Raw genomic sequence first — 12,838 nt, 5'->3', positions numbered from 1 at the left:
TTAATTAATAAACATTAACATCGTAATTTTTATTAAAAAAAAATAATTAATTGTAAAATATCTAAAGTAAAATTATAAAAAATTATAAATTCAATGATATATTTATATAAAAGAAAAGTTTATATTTAATGATATAATTATTCAATACATGGAAGGCTGCATGTAGATTCCTACAAAGAAAGAAACAGTTTACAGGACACCTGCAGGCCAGGGCATCTTGATTAACTTCTCTTTGACCCATCGAGTACCTGCTCGTCCACTTCGCTGGCCAGGGGAATCATGTGAACGTAACTTCTCTTCGGTCAATCAGAGTGTGAGAATGATCATAAGTGGACCAATAAGAACGCAGTATTTCCATGATCGTTGAAAAGAAATTCTCTGGTAGAAAGTTTTATACTGCTTCCATGGGTGGGGGTGAGTACACGGGCACGATCAGTCTGATGCCATTTGGAGGATACTGTTATTTGACTTGATCACAATAGTTTTATTTACCAAAAAGGCAAGCATGTACTCCGTATATATTAAAATGAAATATATATATATATATATAAAGAAACCAAAGCACCCGAAACGAAACATTTGCCGAACCACTGAAGACAAAGTCATTTCTCTCCGAAGTGTACGCAGGAGAGCTGGAGAGCTATTGAAGTGCGTTGAGACTAAAGTTCAAAGACCGAAACGTTTCCACTATCGGCAGCCGAAAGTTCATGGGAAAATCTCTATCAATAGAGGACTCAGGGGTTGTTAGCTGCTCTGGAATGGATAACAGCCAATCATCCAACTTCAAGAAATTGGTCTCCAAACGACTCATGAAATCTCACTATGAAGCACGTCCAAATGCGTGGATATAAAAAACAAGACAGACCTTGAATCATCAGAGCTAAACAAGGATCGGCTAATTACCGGGGGATTGAGATCTTGCACTTCTACCAAGCTGCCTGGAAACCAGATTAAATCTAGCTCAGGTCAACAATCACCAGTGCTCGTACTAATCCCTCCACTTCCTTCCATTTTTCGATCGTTCATGGATCAAGGCCCAGGGAGGCTGGTGATTACTCCAAATAGGTTAGTTAAACGATAATCTTTAGGAGAATGCATGGCATTCGACCGAAATAAGGCGCTGGGATTGTCGGCGCTCTCCGAAGACAGCGTTACGAATGACCCCAAGCTTGCTGGAAACGGCGGCACCTCCCGCTTCGATGAGAAATCTCGTTAACTGGTCGATCGATCCGCAGTCAATCTATATAGCTGGGAGTCCCTGTCTACTCGACGAAAGGTTGATATAAATAACAATCAGGGGTAATTTCAAGCTCGAAAATTTCCCCATCACCCCTCTTTTTAGCTTGTGGCCTCCGGTTTGGCTGAGACAATTAACGAGAGTCTCGTTCTAGATCTCTGCTCGTTTTGAATCAATCGGCTTTTTCACTCCTCTCGACTTTTCAGGACGATGCCCGGGAGTGGATCGTCTTCCAATGCAGGTTGTCTCCCAATGTTGTTAGTGAATACTGTTGTCGGATTTCGAATGTGTTGCTTTCTCTTACTAGAGAAGGACTATGAGACAATCTGTCAAAGCAACATGAGGAGCCCATCAATTGTTCGATTCTACATCCACCACTTCTGTGGTAATGGGTTGGAGATTTTTCACTTCCAAATATGTACATGGCAGGCAGGACTACGTGGGTAGTCCGGACTTTTTGTGTGTGTACAGCATTTTACCGGCCTGACTGGTATATCCAGGAGGCATCGCGGTAGGAAATTTTGTGACTACGCGTGCTCTCCTATCACGGAGAACAGCGACCATTTCTCAAACTTTCAAAAATGGCAAAGTAAATTGGGACTTTCAGCCTCTTTCCTGCTCAGAACCTACGCATGGACATTGTCATGAATAAAACAAAAAGGAGAGCCTTCATCTATTACCCGAACTACTGCTTCAACGACTTTACGTGGTAACCTAATGCTACGGGAGAAGGAGGGGGGGTGAAATGGGAGAATCTACCATTACATAAAGTCCCTGCATTTAAAATTTCATGAGACAGCGCCTGGTCTACATTTGGCAAACCTTTCAGTCCATTGATTGGGAAGACTATTCTCTACAGCTCCGACTTAAACAGAAGGGACGATAGCTACCATTGGACTCATAATTCTTGTCAAGAAACGAGATAAGACTATGGTAGATGAACGGCAGCATCTTAGAACTCCTTAAAAAGGACATCAACCCATCTATGTATCAATACAGCATCTGACGGCCTCTCCAACACACGGTGAAATACCAGGCTTCTTTGGAAGAACACATGCCGCTTGATGATTTACTAATAGGTGAGGTATCAGTGGTTGGAGTGCCGCATTATCGCAAGAGATTTTGGAATCTAATTAACAGGAAGTTCACATTCACTGCAACTTCGGTTCAGAAGTCTTGGAAGCAGCGGAGATATTGAAGGTCCTGTTCTCTGCAGCCGTCGCAAGCCTGGCTAAGAGCAGTAGTGAGTAAGTACATTGCTTCTGATTAAGAGTCTGACGCTGAGACGCAGATGTGTATAACAAAAGTTATTCAGTTTTTTCCTATAAATCGAATGTTGTTGGACTACAATATTTCGCACATAGGGTTTCTGCATAGAAAATGGTTGATTGGCGGGAACACGCCGATTAGCTGGAGGCGGTGAGTCATGATATGATAAGTAAATGCTTGAATGATTTCTACAGATTTCAGACTCTCCGTCACTAAAGAACTAATATCAGCTCATGCTGAAGTTATCATCTTTCTTTCATCATTACATCTGGTGGTGAGGGTACATCATGGTGATTCTTTGCTGAGATGTGGACATCTGGGAATCAATTTCATGTGGACAACAGGTATGATTGAGAGCATGCACTCGCATCAGAGCTACAATGAAGATCATCGTCTTCACCCAGTTGCAATATAAAAGATCATGGAGTTATGAAGTGCTATCATCTGTTTCATTGTAATTATGCAATTGAACTGTGTTCATATAAGTCCTGAATATATTTTGCATCTTATCATAAGAAATCCTTCCTTGATGAAACTCTCAAATTCAAACATAGCAAGCAAAATATTGAATTTATAATGAACAGTCTTCTCAGACTAGCACATTATCCAACCGCAATTAGTTAAAACAATTAACAACCCTCACTTCTTGATATTTAGTGCTAGTAATCTCTTAATCACTACCTGTTAACCTTCAGAAGGCTCTTCACAGTATCAATCACACTCTCCTTCAATGAGCAATACTGCAACCCCAAAACCTTTTTGGACTTCTCATTATCAAACCCATAACTGCCCTCAGGAGGAAAATCACCTGGTTTCAATGCCTCTTCTCCTGTTGGCAACTTCTCCCTTAATTGGGGAAACTCATCATAAATGATCTCAGCTAGTTGGCGGTTGCTAAACTTGCCCGCGGTCACAAAGAAGCGCTGGTTCGCAGCTTCTTTCTGCTTCTCGGCGGCAAGGACGTGAGCGAGCGCGACATCACGCACGTCAGCCCAGAGATATACGGTAGACGATGGGCAGTTGGTCTTATAAGCCCCTGTGATTAAGCCACGAATGCGCTCATTAGAGGTGTTCATCTTGTCAAGCGAGTAGAGGCCGTGGATAATAGGGCCCAGCACAGCCGGAGGGTTGATCTTTTTCATTTTAAGACGGTATTAGCTCTGCTCTATTGTTGAAGAAGTATTGGGATTGAAAGAGAGAATGCGGTGCAGTTACACACCGTTGCTAATGTGAAGTTCGGCTTTTCCTGTTCCACGAAATCCCAGGCGGCCTTTTCCTAAAATATGTATTATGCGTAAGTATTTTGGTTGTTTCGCTTCCATCATCAATTACCGCTGTTACCATAACATACAGCGAATGTCTTTCCTGCTCGATACGCGTTGGAGGGGCTGAAATAAATTTCAGCATAAGTAACAGGATTCCAATCCACCTGTTAATATTAGAAAGAGGATAGGTATCCCAGAAGGGAACGAAAAGGGGATATGACGGATCACATACTTCTGAAAAGGTGTAGGTAGGAGGCTTCTTCAGGTCAATTATGGCGGCAAAGGAAGACGTGATGACTACACGCTTAACTGTTGGGGAGCTCCGTTTGATCGCATGAAGGATACCAACAATGCCATTGACAGCTCAATGGTTCAGCCGGCCAAAGTAAGTCGGAGCGCAAATAATCTTCAATCATCTGAAATGTCAAGGTACGTAGTTAGTTATACATACAAGGATCTACCAATTCCTTCCTGAAATCAGTTACTCTATAGTGGAACGGGCTGGCGGTGTGAATGACATATTCGAACGGCGGATCCGAAATCACGGCCTTGTCGAATGCTATATTATTCCATCAGGCAAATGGATTAGCTACAATTGCTATCGAAATTGGAATCGACTCCAGATATGAACCACATCTGTTTCTCTGGTACTGGAGGAAAAATATTTGCCGTAACATACCATCAAGTTTCGCGATGTCGTCCACAATTGCAAAGTCCAGCTTGTCCTTAGGGACATCTGGATATGCATCTTTAATTTTCCTGGCTTTTTCTTCTGAATGGACTGTTGTTACCACCGAGTGGCCATGCTGGAGGAGGATTTCAAGAACATGAGCAGCAATGAAACCGCTTCCGCCTGTGTAAATGAAGTTAGCTGGGTTTCAATCTTTAAACACTCTCTTGAATGGATGAGAACCCTTTTTTTTTTTTTCTAATAATATTATTTCATAAATTTTAATTTTAGTTTATTTTTTTATAGACTGTAACTACCTGTCAGCAGGATTCGTGTCATTTTCGTCTTGCGTTATTTAGTGACTTCGTGCGGGGGTCCAAGTATCGGTGTTTCTATGACGTTACCTGGCTGTCAACGCTGCAGTTCACTGGGATAGTAAATTGTGCTCAAAACCCAATTTAAACCCAAGCCGGTGGAGTGATTTTTAAACCAGGAAAACAAAGGGGAGGGTAAGAAAATTGCTTATATATGATATTCTTCCAGTGCGGGTAAAGGGCCATTTTGCCAAGTTCAAACTGTAACTAATTATATCATAAACTACCCCACGCGATCAGCGGTGGCACTCGCTGCTTGATTGATAATAGTTGTCCTAGTAGCGGGGTAGAAGGGATCCTGGAAGCTTTGGTGTGTGGGATGATCCCCGAACCCGTTCGTGCAATCCCAAACTCAACCATAATTCTCAAGGAAGTTTGTAGTTACGCCTCCTCTTGATTCATCCAGCATTGATTTTATTAAAATACTATATGCATTGCCTGCTGTAAACCGTAGTGTGGATCTCAAGTGCTGAGAGAATCAATCAAAACAACATCAATTGCAAATGACAAAACCATAACTATAAAATTAACGGTGGTGTCGCTTTTTTTATTCTGACAATCGGCCCGTCCTCTCTATGAAGAACACCATCCACACCTTGGTATCTGTATCAAATCGAATTGATTGAATAGACAAAATCTGTCGGTTTCGGGCGCCAATATGCTAAAAGATGAAAACATTCAAATTCATCTATCTTGAGTACCTGCTCGAAGTAGATATGTTAGAAAATGAAAAAAGCAGATTTAGCAGCAAAACTTGACACTAAAATTCAAAAGCAACTCAAAAAGTTGTTTTTTGATCTTATATTAAGGGAAAAAATTAAAGATTTATGTCTTAATAAATGGATAAAGCTTTGGGGAAAAGAAAAGAAATAGTCAATATGCAGGAATTTAATGAAATTAAAGTGGAAATCTTTATCAATAAAATGTCAAAAAAAAAAAAAAATCTTTTCTTCTATATACAATTGAAACTCAGATATAACTATTTCAAATTCTATATAAAAAGAATTAAAAATTCTATAAAATCAGATAAATATAATTTTATAATTTAACTGAAAGTTCAGATCATATTTTAATAATCTGCTTTTTAAATAGAATGTTTAAAAGAATCTCAAAAAAAAAAATACTTTATTAATCAATTGAATATGTTTTTTCTTTTTAATATTGAGTTAAAAAAAAAGTTTTGATTAACTATAAAAAAATAAAATTTACATCTAGAAAATAAATTTCAAATTTAAATAAGATTTATATCTAAAGTATATTATTAATAAATATTAAATTTAGATATTATTTTACTTTTTATATTTTATTATTTTATTATTTTTTTTAAATTTTTTTTATTTTATTTCAAAATTTTTATAATTTTAATTCCTTTTATTAATTTTTATAAAATTAAAAATATATAATTTTATATTTATATATTATATTTATAAAATAGTTAAATTTTAATTCAACTATATAAATATTATAATTTTTAATTATATATACTTATAATAATAATAATAATAAATTAAATATTTTAAATATTTTAATTAAAATATTATTATTTAAATCTTTTAAATTAATTAATTAATTAATTTTATTTTTAATAAATACTTTTAAAAAATATATTAAAAATATATTTAATATAAATAATCTTTAATTTAAAGATAATAAATAAATTATATTTTTTTTAAATAAACTTATTTATTATATTATTATAAATTAATAAGTTATTAAATAAAAATTATATTTAAAATAATTTTTTATATTAAATTATATATAATAATAATAATAATAATAATTTTTATAAAATATTATTAATAATTAAAAATTTAATAATTATTTTATTATATTATTATTATTTATTTATTTTATTTTTATTAATTTTTAAAGTTTTATTATAATAAATTAATTAATAAATTTTATAGTAAAAAGTTTATATTTAAAATAAATAAATATAATAAAATTTAAAATATATTTAAAAATTAAAATTTTATATAAATATTAAAATTGAATAGTTAATAATATTAAATTATATAATAATAAATATATTATTTTTTATTATTTTTAAATAAATTAATTTAAAAGTAAATTTTTTAAAATAATATTAAATATAATTTTAATAAATTTTAAAATCTAAGTATTTTTAATTTTTTATATATAATTTTACTATATTATTTAATAAAATTAAATATTAAATATCAAATATTAGATTTTTAAATAAAAATATAAAAAATTTATTTAAAATATATATTATTTATTTATTGATAAAAGTAATAAATATTATTAAAATATAAATAATATAAATTTTATCAATTTTTAATTTTTTTTAATAAAAACTCTTTTAAAAATTTTAAAAAAATTATATATTTACTTTTTAATTATGATTCAGTGTTAAGCATTTATTAGTTTTAATTTTATCAAAGATTTTAAGTTATATAGTTAATAGTAATAGTTAAAATACTCAGTTTATCAAAGTTTTTGATAATTTCTTTGAACTGATTAATTACTTTATCAATAGAGTTATCAGAGTCATAAAGATTATACTAAAGTTTGCTATTAATTTCAAAAATTTCAATCATATCATAAGTTATAGAAAAATTAATAATAATATTATTGAAGTTATTGACAGTTTAAATTATTTTAACTTCATTTAATTAAAGCTTTTAATTTCAAAACTTTATAAATTTTTTTATTACTCATTAATTTCAACTTTAGTTAATTATTCTAACTAACTAGTTAGTTATTTAACCTAACTACTAAAAGAGTGATGATTAAAATCATTATTATTAGATATTTGTCTAGCTGAAATATTAAAAGACAGATATAATAAAAAATAGAATAGTAATTCAAGTTACAATGAGATTAATATTTGAGATATTAAAAATATTCTAAATAGATAAATTCTTAAAGAATTTAGAAGAAGGCTCATGAGAAGTAAAAAATTGATTTTAGATAACTGATTCAACTGAATTTACTCACATTTGAGATTGAATATATAATAGAGAATGATCTCAATGAATCAGTCATTTTTATTATTTTGATTGATCAACAAATCAAAATATAGATATAAAAGAGGCTTTTAGAAGGATTTCTCTATTCTAGAGAGAGATTTCATCAAAATGTTACATCTTCTTTAGGTTATATTCTATAAAATTTCATCTTCTTTGCACGTTATTAAAAGATTCGAGATGGTGTCAAGGACTCCACCAAATAAGGAGCGTAGGTCTTATATAAAAGGTATTTCAAATAAGGTGATATAGACCAATAAGCAGTCACTGATTTCAACAAGATAACTGCCGAATTGGCCGCGTTTGGGTGCACAACAGGTCTCATAACCTGACAGAATGGCTAGCTTGATCGATTGCAAAGGTTGATGACTGCATGAGGTGGAAAAAAGTCACGTGATAAAAGGGTCCGACAACTCTCAACATTCACTTAAATACAAGTGTCGTTAAAAGTACTTAACCGCGTTCCAATTGGGGCCTGAGTTTTGTCTTAAATGTATTTATTGCACGTGTATATGAAATCAGAAACTTTGTCGTCTGCACTCTAAAAGATCGTCATCTTTCCTATGCATACACGTGGGTTGCCTACCCGTTCCTCCGTTTTTTGCCGGTATGATAGAACAATGACAAGCGTCCCTCATTGGGTGCGAGCTCGAACTTATCACTTTAAAAGCCGCAGAGCAAGGTGTCTCAAGCCCGTGACTCAATAAAACGCTTCCCCAACTCCGCCACCATCGATGCTACCAGCCGCCTACGCCCTGCATTTTCCAGAAACAGCCGACGAAGCTACTAGGGGAGACTTGTCCGGAGAAGGGAAAGGAAGAAGCTGATTGTCATTCCCTCAGGTTAGCTTGAACATTGAGTTATACATGGAAATGTATTCGAGGATAAGAGACAGAACGTTCTCTGACATCATTTAGTATTCTGAGGCTCAGGAGGAATGTAACAGCTGCTCTTTACTGTGATGAGGGAAATGCTGAGGGATTTGAAAGTAAACTTCATCTGACTGCGGACACGGCGCGGGGGGGAATGTTTCGTGCACTGTCATTAGAATTTCCCTGCTGTGCAAGGTAAAGCCAATCATAGCATCTAGTACATCCCGAAAGCAAAAGTAAAACAATCCAACTACCTCTATGGATAGAGTGTACATTTAGAGTTTGAGATGTTCACGAAAGCTATTTCGAATTCTCTTCATGTGTTCTTGGCAACGGAAACGGTGGCGATTATTCCAGGCCTTTACATACATCGCCCCTGCATATGAACCAGTTTGAAGGAGATACATTAAGAGACGTTATGTTAGGATGTTAAGTGACAGCTCAATGTTGTTGTTTGGATTCGATGATTCAGAAAGAGGAAAACAGAAAAAATAGAGAATATATGATGATACCATTCCCCGCATTGAAATTTGAATGCACATTTTCAAAACACAAAGCCGCATCTTGGCGCTTGAAAGATTTGGACTGAAACGAAGAATCCAGACCAGCAAAACTGCAGGTAATAGCGCTAAATATGAACCTTATTGATTCAATCAGGTAAAGCTATTGGCGGTACATCCTTCCGTTACTGCTCGTGAAATTCTCATCTTCTTGCAACGAACGTGCAATAGTTATATAAATGAAATGGCTTATGTTGTGTAGTCTGGTACATGCGCCTTATTTCTCAAAGTCAAAAATTCAACCATGACCATAACAATAGCCGTATTGCGCGCTCAATGAAAATGACCCTGAAGCATTTGACTTGCTAGTTACCTGGGAAAAGTTGAAGTAAGAGGTGCGGTTGTACCAGACGCAATTTGCCGTGGACGGATGATGCGGACGGCCTTTTCTTGTTATCTTAGCGAGATATTATGGAAAGAAACGGTATAAAAGCCAGCTGGTTGAAGATGTGAGAAACGACTCCTGCCCTGGAACAAAATATAATCTTGGGATGGAAAGGGGAAACCAGTTATAAAAATACAAACAAATAAATATATAGGAATATCGCGTACATGGAACCTATGGAGAGATCCAAGATCTTACCGAGGTCATGTGACTTCGTTAGTTTCAAGGTTTGTGCGGGTCCTGGTAAATGAATAGCACCAATAATGGTTTGATAGCATGACAGAATTCTCCAAAGCTTTAAATCATGTTTAAGAACCAGCTTTAGATTAAGCTATGAATGACTATCTGATAATTTACAACACAATAGTTTCTGCAATTTCGCAAGTTTTAGAAGCAGAACGTCCTGAGCCCCATCCGCGGTCACAGAACGAATGGTATGGTGTGTTCATTTACTATGAATTCGGAGTCAATACGTCTACTATCACTAGAAAAAAAGGAAGAATAGAAGTTTGCCACTTGATTCCATTTGACTTTAGAATTGTTATGACAGGTATCTCCTTTACTCTCTTCATCTCAGTTCCTTTGCAGTTTGAATTCTTCCTTCGTTGAGTGGTGGAGATAACCATTTTCAGTTTAAAAACCTCAAATTAAGTCTCAATTTGAAACTTCATATCATGTTTCGGGGCCTTCATTCCATTTTATCTTCTTCTTCTTCTTTTTCTTCTTCAAAAGAAACGCATCGGCAGAGGGAGGATAGGCTCAGAAGATAAAAGGGGCAAAAATATATGCGTTCCATGTAAACTGATGATTTGTGGGAGTTGGTTCCATCGGAGGAAGGAAACAAAGTTTCCTTTTCCCAGTTTTCTCAAAATGAGAAGAAACGAATTGCGCTTCAGAATGGATGGAACGTTCACCATGCATTCCTTTCATAGCGTTTAGCAAGATTGAACACATGGAGTGAGGGAGTTTAAAGCTTTTGGCATTTTTCTCTCTGTTTTCGGGGAAATAGGAATGCAATTTGGGTGGGGAGGGTACGGAGATGAAGTGGCAGGATTAAAGAAACAAGAGGAATATGAGATGGCGAGAAAGGGAAGAAACGGACCAGAAGCGGGGGAGAGGGGCAGGTATTTGAGAAAATTGTAATGGAGTTTTTTTCAAGGATTAATACATTATTTTGGCCGTTCCAGTGTCATGGTTGATAGAGGTGCTAAGATAAACAAGGCACGCGACTTTTTGGACGTTTGAGTAAAGAGAAAAGGTAACGGATTTTATTTTAAAAGAATGAGACTTCGGATCATAGGAGCGGAAAAAATATAAGTGTTCAAGTGGGATTTGAAAACAAATAGGAGAGGATGGGAATGGATAATTGCTTAGAGCAGGTAAGATCAGGAACAATAATCCGGTACATTTTGCAGAAACGGAGCGGGAAATGAAGATATCGGAAGTTCAGGAGGTAATAAACCGGCGCGATCTCAAGAGACCACAGGAAACCTAGTCCCGTGACGTTATGGCAAGGCACCGTTGTTGAGGAAACGGGGGTCGCTGGGGTATATAAGGTGCGCCGCAATAAAACCAAATAAAGAAACCCGTGGTTTTGTGCAGTTGTAGATTTGAGACTCAAGGAAAGCACAAGCATCAGTGGATGACCGCTTGCAAGCAGTCCAAAGCCTTCCTTTTTGACCAGTATAACAACCACATTGTCGTGTACCACTTAAAATGCACAGACTACCATAAAAAAACATGTGTTTCACTCTTGGGGTTGCTGGCTGCGACGCATTTTTTCGGCTTCCAAGTTCTCGTACAGGAGGTAAAGAGCCTTTTCGTTGGCAGCCGCGCTTCCCATGATGGTGAACATACGTTCGCCAGTCTCGTCATGCGGCGCCTTGGCGATGGAAATACGAGCACCAGAACTCCTTCGGATCTCGCTGATCTTGCTTCCACCTCGACCAATGATACAGCCAACCATATCAGAAGGGATGCTGATGTTTTGAGTTTGGACCTCTTCACCGTCTTCAGTCACAAGAGGAATGCCACGATTGGCCGCGTCGGAGTTGGAGCGCCTACTATAGCCACCAGTTTGGTCACTGAAATCAGCACCATTCCCGGTTCGGTTGTAGGAACGTCCGCCATATCCGCCTGAGGAAGCTCCAGATCCAAGCGAGTTGTTGATAGGTGCCCCGCCTACTGATGCGCGAACAGCTGGATTATAGAGGACGGTTCCAGTTCCGCGTTGCCAGTCGTCAATAAGACATTTGCCAATTTCCCACACGGCCTTCTCGATTCCTTCAGGGGTGCCTTGAACTTCGACGATTCGTTCAGTGGATTGTGGCAGCATCTCTTTCTGTGCAACCATTCTGACTCCGGAGGCGTCTTGAATATACTTGATCTTCAAGCCTTGGCGACCGATGATGGTACCCATTTGATTATGAGAAATGAGGAGACGAACGGCTTAGGATACGGTCAGCTAGTGAACAAAAAGCGGTAAAACTAATACACTTGATAGGAGGTGTTCGGAGAAAAAGGCACATCGGATATGGTAGGGGATATCAGTTCAGAAGAATGGATAGAGGGAGAGGGACACTTACGATGGGTGCCATTATTTGAGACGACACCACCCATTCCAAGCTGAGGAGCGCCTTCTAGCAAACTCTTGGCGACGATGGCATATGCCTTAGCAGCACCCTGAAGCGGCCCAGTCACGGTCAAGACACGATCATGGACTCCTTGTACAACCTTGCTAACACCAGCCTTTACTCCAGTCTCATCGCGCAGGTCTGCTACGTTCTTGCCAGCTTTACCGATGATGACACCAGCCTCCTTGGAAGAAACAATGGCGCGAAGAGTCAGCATAGACTGAGCGTATTCCTCCTCGGATTTGGGAGGGCCTTCGGGATCGCCTTGTTCGTTGACGCGGTTATAGTCTGCCATTGTTTCGTCGGCCACATTGGGGGCGGTGTCACGAGATTCGTTGCTTGCCATTTTGAAAGGGTAAAAGGGAGGATAAAATAGGGATTGTGTGGCGAAAGATGGGGAAATAGTTTTGTTGGCGAAGTTGCGCGAAGATTTCCAACGCTTTTGAGTTTTGGGTATTTTTTTCAAAGGAAAATGAAAAACTTTTGGTTTTCAAGTCGTGTAAGGTAGAAATTGCTTTCTGTCGTTAAAATAGGTCTAAACAGGAACTATACAGAAAGGTTGGTTCGTTAAAGAATGAGGGTT

General features: G+C 36.9%; 2 protein-coding genes across 2 annotated transcripts; both read right to left on the bottom strand.

The window, feature by feature from the left end:
- Positions 1 to 3,183: 3,183 nt before the first annotated feature.
- PAAG_06919 (NADPH-dependent methylglyoxal reductase GRE2) lies at positions 3,184 to 4,780 on the bottom strand (the record flags this gene model as incomplete). Its single annotated transcript, XM_015846057.1, has 7 exons — positions 3,184 to 3,639; positions 3,726 to 3,782; positions 3,858 to 3,935; positions 4,004 to 4,134; positions 4,223 to 4,330; positions 4,451 to 4,624; positions 4,759 to 4,780. The coding sequence occupies 7 exons, from the start codon at positions 4,778 to 4,780 to the stop codon at positions 3,184 to 3,186; spliced, it is 1,026 nt and encodes a 341-aa protein (XP_015700492.1).
- A 6,589-nt stretch (positions 4,781 to 11,369) lies between these two features.
- PAAG_06917 (KH domain RNA-binding protein) lies at positions 11,370 to 12,601 on the bottom strand (the record flags this gene model as incomplete). The annotated part of the gene is made up of 2 exons (XM_002790960.2): positions 11,370 to 12,070; positions 12,208 to 12,601. The coding sequence occupies 2 exons, from the start codon at positions 12,599 to 12,601 to the stop codon at positions 11,370 to 11,372; spliced, it is 1,095 nt and encodes a 364-aa protein (XP_002791006.1).
- Positions 12,602 to 12,838: the final 237 nt, after the last annotated feature.

The sequence above is a fragment of the Paracoccidioides lutzii genome (assembly GCF_000150705.2).
Source record: "Paracoccidioides lutzii Pb01 unplaced genomic scaffold supercont2.21, whole genome shotgun sequence".
In the NCBI taxonomy this organism is placed as follows: domain Eukaryota; kingdom Fungi; phylum Ascomycota; class Eurotiomycetes; order Onygenales; family Ajellomycetaceae; genus Paracoccidioides; species Paracoccidioides lutzii.
Note: the sequence above shows the minus strand (reverse complement) of the source record. Positions and strands in the feature narration are given on the sequence as shown.